The sequence below is a fragment of the Bos indicus x Bos taurus genome, chromosome 6, assembly GCF_003369695.1.
Source record: "Bos indicus x Bos taurus breed Angus x Brahman F1 hybrid chromosome 6, Bos_hybrid_MaternalHap_v2.0, whole genome shotgun sequence".
NCBI classification, from domain to species: Eukaryota; Metazoa; Chordata; class Mammalia; order Artiodactyla; family Bovidae; genus Bos; species Bos indicus x Bos taurus.
The window spans coordinates 55,614,202-55,631,103 of NC_040081.1; the positions used below are offsets into that span (position 1 = coordinate 55,614,202).

At 36.8% G+C, this 16,902-nt stretch overlaps 1 protein-coding gene across 4 annotated transcripts in view; it reads right to left on the bottom strand.

Annotated features, from left to right (window-relative positions):
* Positions 1 to 268: 268 nt before the first annotated feature.
* The window catches only part of ARAP2 (ArfGAP with RhoGAP domain, ankyrin repeat and PH domain 2), a 197,788-nt gene continuing 181,154 nt past the window's right edge, over positions 269 to 16,902 (bottom strand). For all 4 annotated transcript variants that reach the window (XM_027544232.1, XM_027544234.1, XM_027544235.1 and 1 more), the window contains 3 exons: positions 15,122 to 15,185; positions 9,180 to 9,314; positions 269 to 2,756 (listed from right to left, as the gene is read on the bottom strand). In XM_027544232.1, coding sequence (XP_027400033.1) covers positions 2,376 to 2,756; positions 9,180 to 9,314; positions 15,122 to 15,185 — 580 coding nt within the window. In that variant the 3' untranslated portion in view covers positions 269 to 2,375. The remainder of the gene's footprint in view (positions 2,757 to 9,179; positions 9,315 to 15,121; positions 15,186 to 16,902) is intronic.

A 16,902-nucleotide genomic window follows, 5' to 3' on the forward strand; every position in this document is an offset into this window, starting at 1 on the left:
AATATAGTTATATGGACATCATATTTTTGCTTCAATTACTTTTGCTTAATTTTATTAACTTTATTGCAACAGAAATGAGAGAGTACCATCAATTTGTTTCTTCATGTCTGCATATAGTCATCATTTAAAAGAGAACAGTATTCATACTGACATGTTAAAAAACTAACAGCTAGTTTGAAGTATATATTGAAACTTTTTTCAAATGCAATCTATTTATTTATTTTCAAAAGATGAAGGTGGTTAATTTGAAAAAACAGTCACATTCAGGTGGACTTGGAAAACAATTTTAATTTTTACTTAAAATATATGAGATGTCATCATTAGCCCTTATCTTACACTTGAAAAATGGAGACAGTTGTACAGGAAGGGAAATAGAAGTTATTAGATTTTAAGCTCAAGTTTCAAAAGTATTCAAATAAGGCAGGTAAAAAAAAAAAATCCAGATACTGTTCCATTGTCCAGCATAATTTTCATGTCCCCTTATTTCATAAAACATAAATATTATCATTTACTAAAAATAATAGTTTTAGTTTTTTTTTTTTTCCTAAACACCATGATTCTTGCTTTATAGCTATGAAGGCTCCCCAGCAGTGCCACCTATTTCATAAACTGACCAGCAGTTTCTCTCTTAAAAAGAAAATTCCAATCTATGTGGATTTAAAGAATAAATATCACATATCCTTTGTAAACTATTTTATCACCACCAGGTATAAGAGATCAGTATTTTGTAATGAAGAAATTCATAGCATTTAACAGCATATTACTGCACTATGATTGGACTGAAAAAAGTATGGGCCTTTGTATACTGATATAAATTCTGATAAGACACCTGAAAAACAGGTGGGGGGTAGGAAATGGTAGGAATAAAGCTTGGCTACCTACTAGTAAAATAATTTTGATCAAAACTCATCAGACCTAATACAATTCTAAAGAAACTAATGAAAAGTGCTACCCCTGTCAACTATAATTTAGATGGTATTGTTTGAGAAAACAACCAAACTAGTAGCTGGTCTTTATGTGGAATTAAAAATAGAGGGCTCTGTCATTATTTATTAGGCACAGGAAGAAGATTCCTGCTTTACTAAAAAGAAAAAAAAAAAAAGGTTGAAAGGGAACTAGTAGCTCCCCAAAGTATAGTAGTTAATCTAATTCCTACCCCCAGATGGCCATATGTTGTACAGTTTCAGTAAATTGTGACTCAATATTACTTCAGAAATGAACATACAATGAATATACAAAGTAAAACAGTAATAAAAAAAAACAATAAAACCCTGTGATGATGACTGTTGCTCATACTGGAATGACAGTAGGGAAGTCACAAAATTTGCTCGTATACAGCAACAGTGCAAGTGGCATCCATGCCAGGTCCGGTATACATGATCTCTTCAATGCAGGGTAAGAGTCCTCTCAGCAGCCACCTGCAAAGAACTCAAGTGTAGTGAATGGGTTGGTACTGCGCTTGGTCCACTGACACCATGGGAACAGTGGCCAGTGCCCTTATTCATGTGTGCTGGCTGAATACTAATCTTGGGAAACACTTAAGTCACTAGATTATTTTCTTAACAAGCAGTTTCTCATGAACAAGGTCTGGTCAACAGTAAACTAGAATGAATCTCAACCTGACCTCCTTGGCTTTCAGGACATGTGTTAATTCTTTGCCTCTTTTTAAAACCTCAGTGTTGTTTATAGGCAGCCACTAAAATAAATCCTCCCCCTTTCCAACTTACTTTCCTTTCTTTTCCCTAAGGTTGGACCCTATGTAAACCTAAAAACATATGATAACTTTATATACAAGGTTTCTCAAAGTGCAAAATGTGTTACATATAGTTTCATAGGCTTCATTTACATACAGCATTTTATACAATACAGTACAGTTTGCAATTTCTGTTCATAAATTTACACGACTTAACAGACACCTACAGTTGACCCTTGATCAATGTGGGTTTAAAACTGCGTGGGTCCACTTATATGTGGATATTTTTAAAAAGTGAATCCTACAGCACTACATGATCCACAATCAGTTGAACCTACGAATGCAGAGGAATTTCAGATACGGGGGCTGACTCTAAATTATACACAGATTAACACACTAACCCCTGCCCCATGTTGTTCAGGGGTCAACTGTACTTCAAAAGGTTGGCCACTCAGAGTAACCCAATGCCTTCCTACGCAAGGTTAACATTTTGAACTGTACAAGCTTTGTTCAGACCACAACACAGTGAATCCTAACACTTGTCACATATATACATACATATTAATAGTTTAAAATGCTCTTTAAATGGTTAAGGATAGCTAAACACATCTCTCCCAGCATAAAATACAGTTTGGTTTCAGACACTGTACACAATATTTAAAAAAATAATTTGTAGGACAAGTCATTTTATTTCCTTCTGCACCACCTGCTCATCCTGTAACTCTTTTGGAAGCGTTCTTGATCGCTGGAGAACCACGCTAAGCTCTTCTATGACCTTTGGTGGTAACTTATTATTGCAGTCCAAAGTATCTTTGCCATTCCTGTCCTCGGTCTTCCTCAGTGTCTTTAGGCCTTTATGGCCTTTCTGTCGCCCTGGAAATACCTCAGCCTCTGTGTCCTCCAGACAGTTGAAACTCCGGTGTTTTCTGGTTCGATTTCGAAGTTTCTCATCCTTGTGCTCCAGGCATTGGGCCACGATGGAGGCTTTCTCCTTTAAGGTGCCATCTCCACCTTGGTCACGCTTTGCACCAAGCCGCAGCCTTTCGAGTTCTGCTTTTGCACTCTTAAAATAAAACAAAACATCTCAGAGGGAAGCAAGATCTGGCCTACTCTGCTTAAATAATACATGGCACGTAAAAGTTGATGCTTATTTTATTAGCGTTTATTTCTATGACTTAGGTTCTAACTTGACTTTTGGCACCAGCAGCAGTCTGAATTCATAGATGGATCTGAGAGCTACAAAACCAACTGAAATGGAGATCACGGAAATTCATTTTAACAAGCATTTAACATACCACTTCAAAGATGTCTTTCAAGCTAGTTATTCAAATTGACTCCCATTTTAAACTTGCCTCTTTCAATTCACTCCTGCTTGGATGTGTCACATGTTCATGCATCTATAATTCCTACAGTGTTGTACCCGAAATACAGAGGAAAACGGGGGTCTCTGTGGCCATAAGTCCAGGAAATACACTTTGTAATAGATCCCTCTTTGAGATTCACAATACATATTAAAGAAGCTAAGAAATACTTTATCAGAAAAACCTGTTCAACTTATTCTGTTTTTTTTCTCCTCCAAAAATATTTGACTAGTACAATCTTTTCCCCATATAATGCCTATTAGAATCCTACAAGCAAGAGTTGAAGGAATTTCTTCAAAATTTCCTCCTAAAAACTGCAAAGCACGAAGAAATCCAAGGAAAATTTCTTATTGTATTATAAATGTTTGAGAGAAAGATGAAATTGGTGATGTAACGTGAAGAATGGGACTGTTTTGCAGATGGCAAGTAGAAGTATCTGTGCTTACCCATTCTTATGAAAACACCAAAAAAACTAACTGAACAACCATCAACAAAAACACACACACACTCTGGAACGTTTAAAAGATACCTGCATCCAAAGACAAAAAGCCACAATGAGATGGTAGGAAGAGTATAATCATGATAAAATCAAATCTCATATCTACTGGGTGGGTGATCCACAAACTAGAAAATAACTATACCGCAGAAGTTCTCCCACAGGAGTAAAAATCCTGAGCTTCACATGAGGCTTTCCAACCAAGGGGTCTGTCTCTGGGAAGAGTAGCCCCCAAAGGATCTGGCTTGGAAGGCAACATGTTCTTGGGTTGGAAGAATCAATATTGTTAAAATGACTATACTAGCCAAAGTACTGCTATACTTAGATAACCTGTATAGCACAGGGAACTCTGGTCAATATTCTGTAATAACCTAAATGGGAAAATAAGTCGAGAAAGAATAGATACATATATATGTATAGCTGAATCACTTTGCTGTACACCTGAAACATAATATTGTTAACTATACTCCAATATAAAATGAAAAAATACTACTTTGAAAAAAATGAAACTAAGTAGCAAAAACAGTGTTTTGACTAAAATGTCCAATGTAATGTTCAAAGGGTAACACCTCACCTCTTTATTTTTATCCATAGTGCTCTTTCTAGTATACTAGATAAGCTATTCATACCTCTTGTGATTGTCTGAATGCTGCTCAAAACTCAACACAGTGCAAGGAGGGTTTTGTTTTTAGCTTTTGTTTGATTTGTTCACTGATGAGTGAACTTATCAAAGTGCCTGCAGATGGGAAATTACCAATAAATATTTTCTGAATAAGGGATGAAGAAAGGTTTAAAAAATTCAAATATATAATATTTCATTTTATCATATTCTGTTTTATCTTCCTAAATTCCAGCAGATTGGGACATAATTTTACAATTTGAAATTTTCTGATAAGCTCATGATTATACATCTCAGAGAAATGCTTCTACTCTAAACCTGATAAGAAGAAATATTTAGCTGTTTAGTATCTAGCTTAATTCTAAAGTTTCATTAGAATGTGTTAGAATGGCTACACAGCCATGTGAATGTTATTAATGAATTGTGCATGTAAACTGGTTAAAATGGAAAATGTATTTTATCACAGTGCAAACAAAAATAAGAGAGGATTAGTAAAAATGGTGGCTATTTAAACATAAGGATGTGATGGGGACTTTATAAATAAATATGAATCTTAAAGTTTCACTTGGTATCTTCAGTTCAGTTAGGTTCAGACTCTCAGTTGTGTCTGACTCTTTGCGACCCCATGAACCGCAGCACGCCAGGCCTCCCTGTCCATCACCAACTCCCGGAGTTTACCCAAACTCATGTCCATTGAGTCGGTGATGCCATCCAACCATCTCATCCTCTGTCGTCCTCTTCTCCTCCGGCCCCCAATCCCTCCCAGCATCAGGGTCTTTTCCAATGAGTCAGCCCTTTGCATCAGGTGGCCAAGGTATTGGAGTTTCAGCTTCAACATCAGTCCTTCCAATGAACACCCAGGACTGATCTCCTTTACGATGGACTGGTTGGATCCCCTTGGAGTCCAAGGGACTCTCAAGAGTTTTCTCCAACACCACATTTCAAAAGCATCAATTCTTCTGCACTCAGCTTTCTTTATAGTCCAACTCTCACATCCATACATGACCACTGGGAAAACCATAGCCTTGACTAGACGGACTTTTGTTGACAAAGTAACGTCTCTGCTTTTGAATATGCTATCTAGGTTGGTCATAACTTTCCTTCCAAGGAGTAAGCATCTTTTAATTTCATGGCTGCAGTCACAATCTGCAGGGATTTTGGAGCCCCCCAAAATAAAGTCAGCCACTGTTTCCCCATCTATTTGCTATGCAGTGATGGGACCAGATGTCATTATCTTAGTTTTCTGAATGTTGAGCTTTAAGCCAACTTTTTCACTCTCCTTTTTCACTTTCATCAAGAGCCTCTTTAGTTCTTCTTCACTTTCTGCCATAAGGGTGGTGTCATCTGCATATCTGAGGTTATTGCTATTTCTTCCGGCAATCTTGATTCCAGCTTGTGTTTCTTCCAGCCCACCATTTCTCATGATGTACTCTGCATAGAATTAAATAAGCTGGGTGACAATATACAGCCTTGACATACTCCTTTCCCAATTTGGAACCAGTCTGTTGTTCCATGTCCAGTTCTAACTGTTGCTTCCTGACCTGCATACAAATTTCTCGAGAGTCAGGTCAGGTGATCTGGTATTCTCATCTCTCTTGCAGAATTTTCCACAGTTTATTGTGATCCACACAGTCAAAGGCTTTGGCATAATCAATAAAGCAGAAATAGATGTTTTTCTGGAACTCTCTTGCTTTCTCAACGATCCAGCAGATGTTGGCAATTTGATTTCTGGTTCCTCTGCCTTTTCTAAAAGTAGCTTGAACATCTGGAAGTTTGCAGTTCACGTATTGCTGAAGCCTGGCTTGGAGAATTTTGAGCATTACTTTACTAGCCTGTGAGATGAGTACAATTGTGCGGTAGTTTGAGCATTCTTTGGCATTGCCTTTCTTTGGGACTGGAATGAAAACTGACCTTTTCCAGTCCTGTGGCCACTGCTGAGTTCAAGGACCAATATGGAGGGGTTTTATACATCATAATGACTGTTTTCTTTCAACTATTGGCAGAGAGACATGGGGACTCTGGTATAGTATTTAGAGGTCAAGTATGGGCTTCCCAGGTGGCACTAGTGGTAAAGAACCTGCTTGCAAATGCAGGAGACATAAGAGAGATGGGTTAGATCCCTGGGTGGGGAAAATCCCCTGGAGGAGAGCATGGCAACCCACTCCAGTATTCTTGCCTGGAGAATCCCCATGGACAGAGGAGGCCTTGCAGGCTATAATCCATAGGGATGCATAGTCAGATACAACTGAAGTGACTTAGCACACACTAGTCATCTAGTCTCTTCAATACAATCATCCTGTTTTGTATCAATTTTACTTTTATACTTTCCCCTATACTACCTTATTGAAATTTCCATTGTGTTATCAGGTACCTCAGTTCTATGACTAAATTCTTTACTCCTCAATCTCTCTTGACTATTTCCTGTTGGTGTAACTGAAATCCATCTCAGTCTTGAGCATACCAATTTAGTGTACACACATGCAGTAATACATATAATGCTAAAATTTCAAGTAAAACTATGATATTAAACTAAATAACATAACCTTATAATGAAGGTGGGGAGGGGTAGTGAAGTGAATTGATAAAAATCAAGAGGATGTGAGAGTGCTTTGTATGATGATATGGTATGTGGAGTGCCATGTGTGTTTTGGGGAAAGGAAAGGACATTGATACCATGGGGAAAAAAGGCATCTTTTATGTGCTTCACTGTCCTTAAGGTATTAATAATTCAGAAAGAAAGGTTGATAAGCTATGAAATTAGGAAAGCAAGAGGTGGCTTGGTCCAGTGGATGCCAGTTTGTATCAGAGAAAATTGAATGGAAATGAGGATCTGAAATGGAGTTCATCTCTCAGCAGAGAGAATATTACCCTATGAAGTAAGGGCTTCTTCTTATCCCTAGGAGCTTACAGATAAAAGCTGAGCACAATGTACACAGTAAGTTAAGAAGGTACCCGAGAGGAAGTAGGAGGGCCATAGGTATCATTTAGCTTATGTGTTCTTAAGCACTGTTTGCCTCTTCATGTATGATTTGTCAACAACTTACTTCCTCTGGCTTACTCACTAGCTCACTGCTAATTGACTTAATTAATTTTAGAAGTCACTTCCTCCAGGAAGCCTTCCTTGCTTGGAGGAGGTATTCTCATACAACTTTTAAACGAACCTCTTGAAAGCAAGACAGCTCATTTAATGGGAAGTCACCAAATGCACCAATCTGCCAACATTTTGTTTTTGTTTTAGAAGCAATTTTCTTGACTATATCCATTGACTGACTTTAGACTGTATTAAGCTAGCTAGTAATACTGTCATTTATTAATATACTACATATTTACATAGGTTCAATTAAAAATACTTTATTTGGTTTGTGTGAAAACTTGCAATTTTAATTTCTCTTTTTTTAAACTTTAATGGTTTTCAGTGAAAAACATTACCAAATAAAACATTATTTATCACTGAAAAACATCAAACATTTAAAATATTTCTTTGTCAAATTTGTTGAATTCCCACACTTATGAAAAAGCTTGGTTTAGTTTACTAACAAATTTTCTAGAAATTAATATTTCATAAAATTGTTTTCAATTTTGAAATCAATTTGGTTATAGTTTTTGTTCATCAGTTTTCTGATCTCAAGAATGTTAAAAAAAATTGCCTCTGAAATTCTGGATTTGAGGTTAAGTAACAAACTATTGTTTATTCAATCATCTCAATTCTATACTGGATACTGGTTAACGTACTTTGTTCCTAAAATTTGCTTTGCTCCATAATTGATCCTGAGGCAATGTCAGGAGAAGCTAGGGTCACAGCAGGGCATAGTTATTCCCTGCATTTCTATGTCCCCTAACCTGGGTTCCCAAACATGACTCTTAAAATGAAGATTCTAGATTATCTGAGGAATCCACAGTTCTGCAAAACAGTTTATTATAAGGAAGAAAAACTTTTAAGTGCAAAATGGTAGAAGGGACAAGCTCCTGAGTTCTTGCTGTCTTATTCTTCTCTTTGATTACATCAGCACAGAAGGCAACAAAGGAAATAAACCATTATTTTCAAAGCTTTTATCTTTTAGAGAAAAGAGATCGTATAGTGGGATAAATGTTTAAGGAAAGATAGTCATGGAAAAACACTTTTTAAAAATCTGATCACTAAATTAATTTGTCTCTCAAAAGTTATTCCTGTTATATCTGAAACTTACACAACTTTGTAAATCAACTATATTGCAATAAAACTTTAAAAAAAAGTTATTCTTGTTTGGAAAAATGCCAAATCTGGGCTCTAAGAAGAAACAAAAATGTCTTTTGCGTGCTTTTCTTTTTGTTTTGAAGGACTCATTTAATGCACTGAAATGCACATTAGTTGCAAAATGTGATGAGTTTTGACATTTACAGCCTGTGTCTTTGTCTGAATCAAGACCAACGCTACTTATGTTCATCCTACCCTTCAAAGTGAGAAGGAAAACATAGTTTTCATGAAAGATGCCAAATCTTCTTTATTGATGCTCAAGGGTCATCCTGCCATTCCTTAAATTAACTGAGCTACCCTATGGGTTCCCAAACCACTGGAATTTGATTGTGTTACTGGTAAGTCTTGTTACCCTGGCTCCCGACATATTCTGCCCTGGGCTCATTGTAAGGAGGTTACAAGTGTACTTGTAAGGCTAATTTGAGACTGATTTTACCACCAGAAACTTCTGTATACATATTTAATATTCTTGGCCACTTTAGGGATAAAATAAGCTAAGTGGTATTATGCATATTTAATTGAGTGATCAATAACATTATTAAAATTACTTTTATTTAAGTTAACAAAATATAAAACTTCAAAGAGTGACATAGGATTATGCATATAGTTTCTTGATGGATGTGATTTTTACAGTTTTAGTATTTTTACTGCACTCTTCCAAGTGATTATTACTGTGCTCTTGAAACCAATGAGGTAACTGATGCATTTAACCACATTCAGACATAAGTAAACAAATATTATTATGATTAATGTAAAAATAAACATCCTAATCTTACCTCAGTCTCTCTCCGGGCTTGGGTTGCATTTCTGTCATGCTGGATGGGAATCAGAGGCAAACCTCCAATTTTGGGATTTTTGGTTATAGAACGTTTTCGTTCCTTTCCAGCTGGTGGCCATATATCATTTTCATGCTGTGGAAACACAATTTCTTGCTGTGGGTGTGTGACTTTATTATGTGGTCCACCAAGTTTATAGTCACTGGGCTCCTTTCCCATCTATCCAAGTCAGGTGATCTGCTTTTCACGAGAAGGTTGTTTGTAATTATGATGTTGATTCTCGTGGTAGCACCGCTTGAGGATGTAAAACTCTTAAGTGAACTGAGCTTTGAGGTCTCAGTTCAATTTCTAAGCTTCAGAAATATGCCTTCTGTACTACTTTTCAAACCAAAGGGGGGAAAATATTTACAGAAACCAGTAAATCTCTTTGTAGAAGAAAAATAATATACCTGTCTACATTTCTAGGCCCTGTAATCAAAATAACTACACATTCATTTTCTCTTACCACTGAAGATAACTTTTAGTGTCAAAATAATTTGACATTATATATACCCTCAAGTCAACCTAAGGCATGGCTAGCAGAAAAATTATCTTTATTTTATGACCTTTTGAAAAATGTTTCTTTTTCAACTAATTGAATTCCAAAGAAATGTTACCTTGTACACAAACATTTCTACTGAAAATCTTTGTACAACAGAGTGTGTATTTGTGCTCAATTTGTTGACTACATATTCTGGACAGTGAGCAATTATAGATATGACTGGAAAAAAGGTAATTTTGCAAAGGGAGGAAATACCCATGGGTAAAAGTATAAGCTCTTGAATGATAAATCCTTAAGATATACGTATAAAAGAAAAATCTTTTAAAGACTTTTTATACTCCTCAGGGTAGATTAATTTTTCAGATGCCTAGGCATCAAATCTACCCTTGAGTTTCACTGGAGTGCTTACTTTGGTTCAGCAAATCTGCAATGGTTATGCAATGTTTCAATCAGAAAGTTATGTTTCATATTTTTATATTATAGTCTTAAACTTGGTAAAATAACTCATATTACAGAACTGGGACATTCCCAACATGTAAAGCTGGGAAGAAACTTATGGGAGGGAATTAGGTAACCCTATGAATGAATGCCTAGGCTTTTACTCACTGGTGTATAGTATATGTATTAAATGGTATTATTGCAAGAAATCTAAGAGCAAATGTAGTTTCTAGACACACTATTTTTTCTGACATGATACATATAATGCTGTGAATACTGGCTAATTAGTTTTCACTGGATTGATCCAAGAGGTAGCAATATTTTTCCCACCACAAATCTTAAGACATAAGTAATATGTTCTGATATCATTTATAGATATGTATAAGTGACTTCAAAAAGTCATACTGCATGGAGCATATAGTTGAGGATCTTTTTATTATAACCAGTGATCACACCCTCAAATCTTCATTCCTGCCTCTCACTTTCTTTTTATAATTTTCCCCCACGGCTTTACTGAGGTATAATTGACAAATAAAAGATGTTTAAAGTGTACGGCATGATGACTACATGCATACACTGTGAAAGAATTCCCCTCATCGAGTTAATCAACACATTCATCACCTCACATATGTATTTACCCACCCCACCCTCACTGCCTTTTTGGTTAGAATATTTGAGTTCTATTCTCTTAGAAAATTTAAATTTTATAATACAGTGTTATGAACTGCACTCACCATGTCACCTGTTAGATCCTCAGATTTTATTCATCATGTATCCAAAAGTATATATCCTTTCACCAACCTCTTACTCCCACCCCCCACATCCCCTGGAAACCAGTGTCATATTCTATGAGTTTGACTTTTATGTGGGATACCATGCAATAATTGTCTGGCTTAATTCATTTAGCATAATGCCTTCCAGATTCATTCATGTTGTCCCAAATGATAGACTTCCTTTTTAGGGCTGAATAATATTCTACTGTATATATGTATGAATACACATTTTCTTTATCCATTCATCCGTCCATAGGTTATTCCCATACCATGCCTATGATGAACAATGCTGCCATTAACAAGGTTCTGCCTCTCAGTTTCTGACCTTGATATATTTTAGATAACTTAGTTTAGCTTCGTTCACTCTGAATATACCTTAGACTTCTTGAGACCTTCTATCCATTCTACTTTTCACATTTTTCCCCACTTCTTTCACAGTTTGGCTTAGATTTCATGGTCAATCAGTATACTCACCTCCTTATAAATCAAGGCTGGGCTGCTTCTGCTATCACACTTGCCTGATATAACCCCAAGCATAGTAAAACCCAATTCTACTTACTCTGTGGGTACTTCCAAATTAATGGAGGCAAAAAAGAATAGATCAGTCTGGAGATTCATCTCACTTTAAATTTATCCTGAAATTTCAAATGAGCCTTCAGCACTCCCTGGACATTCTACTATAGTACATACAACTAGCTTCCTCAGTCTCTGAAGGTAATTTCTCACGTTTTATTCTGTCTCTGTACATGTAATATCCCTCCCAGACTCACATGTGGTGACCTCACTGATATAATTGAAAAATTATTAGTAATCATTCAATTTTCTCACCATGAGATGTACCAATCTCTCTGCATCTCTAGCCATATAAACAAGGCTTCCTTCCCCTCCAATAACTATTTGCTTTGAATATAAATAACTCTTCCCCAGTCATATCTATAATTGCATAGTGGGTCAGAATATATAGTCAGCAAACCGAGAACAAATGTGTCACACACACTGTTGTATAATGAATTTTTTCTGCAATGATGAACACATGCAGTTGCTCACATTGCTTCACATCTGCTCAAGGCCCCTGCTGGTTTAATATTCTCTCCTCTGATTCCTTGATAGAATTCTCTGCACCTATCACCTGGTTTTCCTGCTTTCTCAAAGCTACTCATTTCTTTTGCTCAATTTTTCTCTTCTGTTTGACCTTTAAAGTTTGGGATGTCCTAGGGCTTATTTGTCTGACCTCCCTCTCTTGCTACAGCCCTCCCCTCACCAATTTTGTATTCTAATATTCTCTCTGTATATTCTCTCTCTCATCTCACTGTAGCCTCTGATGGCATTTAATACAATCCAAATGCTGACTTCTGTCAAATTTACATCTCAGCCCCAAAGTTTTGCCTGAATTTTTGATCCATACATCTAAACCTGCTACTCAGCATATCCACTTGTATGTCCAATGCACATCTCAAATTTCATGTGGCCCAAATAGAACTCTGTCTTCTTCTGCACTTCTGATAATATCACTTACATTCACCAGCTGCCAGAGGCCAAACAACTAGGACTCTTCATTTCTACTCTTCTCAAACTGCTATAGCTGATCAATTTGTAAGACTTACTGGCTCCACCTTCCAATATTCCTGAATCTGAGTATGTCTTACCAGACCCCCTGTTACCTAGTCTGAGCTGCTGTCTTCTTCCACATGGCTGTTCTTCCTGCTTCCATCTTTGACCCCTAAAGTGTAGCTCAGCAAAGGAACCATAATTACTTTTTCCCCATAATAAGAGCTGATTATATCTTTCCCTTGTTTCCCACTATAACTCCTAAACTGGGTCTACATCATCTGTCCCCTGCCTTCCTCATCTCTTATGTCCTCTCCAAGATAGGCTTTCCTGATGTTCATGGAATAAGTCAAGATTATGTCCTTGCTGGCCCCAGCCCCTGGAATGTTCTAACTGTCCTACATACTTGGCTTCCTTATTTCAGACAGGTCTCAGTACACCTGTCAGCTACTCAGAAAGGTGTCTCCTGAGAATCCTTCTCAATCAATGCCCTCCTTACATCAGTCACACTGGTTTTCCTTTCCCTGGCTTGCTTCATTATTTTACCACACTAATATCTATTTGAAATTTTACCTGATTATTCTCTTTACTAGTTTAGAATACTAACTTGAGCATGTACTTTGTAAGATGTACTGGATCCTGTGATGCAGATAAACATGTAGTTCTAGTAAGACTGAGTCTTTCCTCTCATGGGGTTTACATTTTAGTAGGAAAGACAGACATAAGAAACTTAAATACACAAATGCTTTTTAGTTAGTATTACAATGTTCAAGTACAGGATGCTGAGGGTTCCTACAGCTCTAAGGTCTAATTGGTCTGAAGGTCCGGGAAGATTTTTTCTGAGGCTGTGACAGGTAAGCTGAAGACTTTTGTTGAGGCAGGGGTGAGAATGGGGATGGATATTAGAAAAGTATTCTGGGCACCAGAAAGGTTCCTTGTGTGTGTATTAACATATATATTAACGTTGGCTACGTTCCTGTCTCTTTCCCCCTTGGAGATGAACCATTAAATCCTCAAATCCAAAAGGACCTTTGTGTTTACCTTAATCCTAAGAAGTGGAATGAACTGAAGACATGTAATTGGACTGAGTCTCTGGGGCCAGCACAACAAGGGACAGGCGAGGCAAGGAGAAATAACTTGGTGGTGAGAGCAGCCTTGGTTTCCTGGCTGTTTACACCTTGATTTTCAACTACAGCATCTAATGACTTCAGTCATAAAAACAGAAACATCAATGTAATTGTGCCATAACCAGATTCTGTAACAGTTTTAGACTCTATGGTTCTAATTTTACTATTACTTCAAGCCTACTTTCTTTAAAGTAGGACTTGAATATCTAAATTTTTAAACGGTCACAAAAAAAGAAAAGGCTCTAAAAAGTTAGCCACTGGACTTTTTCTGGAAATGTATTCCCAGGTAGTAGTAGTAGGGTCAGGCTGAGAAAAGCTGTGTTTATTAACCACTGGAAAGGTTAATAAATTAAATGAACAGAGAAAATGGTTTTCAAAACAAGTAAGGACAAGATTTGAGGGTGAATTAACTTCTCACTTGTAAGAGAAACAGGGAAGCACACCCTTGGTAATAAAGAGTGGCAACTTAATCGTTACCAGTGAATTTCAATGCTGGGGAAGCACTGCTGGAGTCTGGCCAGACAAGGTTGGGGAAGAAACCAGTCCTATTAACGGGACTATTTTATCATTCACTGCAAGAGTGAGTCCTCCAGTAGGGAGGAGAGTAAATGGGAAATTGAGGGTAGGTGTTGGCCTCTGGGTTAAACCACTAACTAAATGTATGGTCCTAAGCAAATCACTGAGCCTTTTGTAAACTTTGTTTTCTTATCTATAAGCAGCATCATGCACAATTCATTGTGAGGAAAATACATGAATTACACAGTATGTATTAAAGAAATGTAGGTTCCCATCCTTGTTTTTGGAAAAGCAGGAGGCCACGGGGAGAACAGGAAGGAAAAGAGCAAATAAGATCATCTATACCATTTTCTAGATGATCTTATTTGTAAAGCAGAAATAGAGATGCAGACACAGAAGAAATAGATGGATACTAAGGGGGAAATGAGGGGGGTTGGAGTGGCATGGGAGGAATTAAGAGACTGGGACTGACACTGTGTAGAGGAGATAACTAATGAGAACATACTGGATAGCACAGGGAACTCTACTCTATGCACCGTGGAAACCTGAATGGGAAGGGAGCCCAAGAGGGAGAGTGTATGTATATATGTATGGTGATTAACTTCGCTATAGTGGAAACTAACACAACAGTGTAAAGCCACCATCTTCTAATAAAAAATTGGAAAAATGAAAAGAACACATTTTCTAAACACAGATCCAGTGGGACTCTGGAGGACAAGAGCTCAGACAAGCCCCTTTTTTTTATTCTACCATCTTGAAGCCAGATGCCACCCCAAGCTGAGGAGCCGCTGGGCTGGGGAAAAAACATGCCTCAACAAAGAGTAAACGTTCTCTTACAGAATAGTGGGTAAATCTGGGTCCTCATGTATTTAAAAAATCATGAGAAAATACAAGTATACACAAAAGACTCAGTAAAAATTCTTTGGAAACTACAACCACACTAACATTTCCTATAAACAGTTGTCACACTTTACTAGATAGTTGAAATAGATATCATACCTGGGCGATAAAGATATTGGCCATCCACTCCGTTTGAGTTTGTGAACTCTCACAACACAGGTGCCTATAAGACAAGGTTTATAAAATATATAATTCAAAAGGACAAAGGAATTTTCCAGTGTATTTATTTGGCAAGTAAGTGATTAAGTGATCAGAAATCTCTTTGGGTTTCTCCTAATTAATGACATAATGCAATCAAACTGGAAGTATTTCAATACAAGTTACTTCAGGCTTCTGCTATCAAAACAGTAGTATAAATATGCTAGTTTAACCAAAATATAAATAAAGGCTTTGAAAACTGCCCAAAAATGATAAGCAGTATTTTTTGGAAATGCAGAAAGGTCAGTGTCATTTACTTTTTCAGGTACATGATGGTAAAATACTTTTTCCCCCAGAAACTGAGCCTAAGAAAAAAAAAATGTGTATATTTTCTTAAGAGCAGATTTTTCAGACACAGTCCATGTGATTATAAACACGAATACCCAACAAGACTCATGAAAAATGAGCTAAATGAAAAAAACCACTGCATGTCCAATAACACTGATTCAGTAACCTATTGAAAACCTACACAAAACAGAGATCTTGCCTTCAAGGTTCCCATAGTCTATTAGGAAAGCCAGGAATGTAAACAAACTATAACACAGCGAGGGGAAAAAAAGTAAAGTTGAACACAAACACAGAAACAGCACACCTGGGGATGAGGTGGAAAATCTTGTAACTGATGTTAGAATGGCATAATTTCAAAGTAGTTATTTTTATATCCTTATTAATAATTTAGAAAAATGTTAGAATGAAACTTCTAAAAATAATCCTTGCTTCCTCCATTAGATTCTCATGAAGACAGTTGTCCCTTCCTATTGCCATGTCCAAGAAAACTGTTCCCTCTACAAATCATTTTAGTTATGGATCCACCAGCACAAAATACTGTAGATGTAAAGAAGAAATAAATTGATTAGAAAGAGTTATCTGATGAGACTTTCTCTGTCATTTCAGCTATGGTTTGAATAAAAAATGACAGCTGAGTCTGCCAGATCAGCAGGAAGAAGATAAAAGTGATGAGGGAAGGGGGAGCATACACTATGGAAGAAGGTTCAGTGAAGACAGCACGGATATTAAGCATATGATATGAAGCAGGAAGGCATGTATAGTGAATTAGAAACAGATTGTTTTATCATTAAGTAAAAATGTGGGAAAGTCATGGGAGATACATATTAAAGGACTTCATGTGCTGTGCCAATAATCCTATACTTTATCCTACATTTTGGATTCATAGATGAGTTAAAGCAGAAAAGAAATATGATAGATTTTAGAAAATCTCTTCAGTGCTGGGTGGAGAATGTGCCAGAAACAAAAAGCAAAGTCAGAGGCATGAAGAGCACTTAGGACTCCTGGACTGATCTTGGCAGATGGATGAAGGCTCCAAGGATAGAGGGTGTGGGTGGATCAGAGAATTAAGAGGCAGATCTGGTATGGATGAGACACAGGGAGATCTAGTCCAATCTCTATGGAGAGACATCAATAGAAAGAAGTACTCTACAGAAAGAACCGATTTGAAGCCAAGGTCTTTTCTTTAAATTTGAGTTTTTCAGAGTTCTTATTCTTAATTTAAAACTGAATTTTGTCTGCTTATCCCTTAAAACCAGAGATTCCACATTTATATAATAACTAGTAAGAAATCATGTGTAGTTTTTCTTGAGGTGTTGGCAAATAGGATACATGAAACTTAAATAGACCTAAACCCTGAAGCAAACCTCCTATTCTCTTTTTAGGCTCAAGGTATT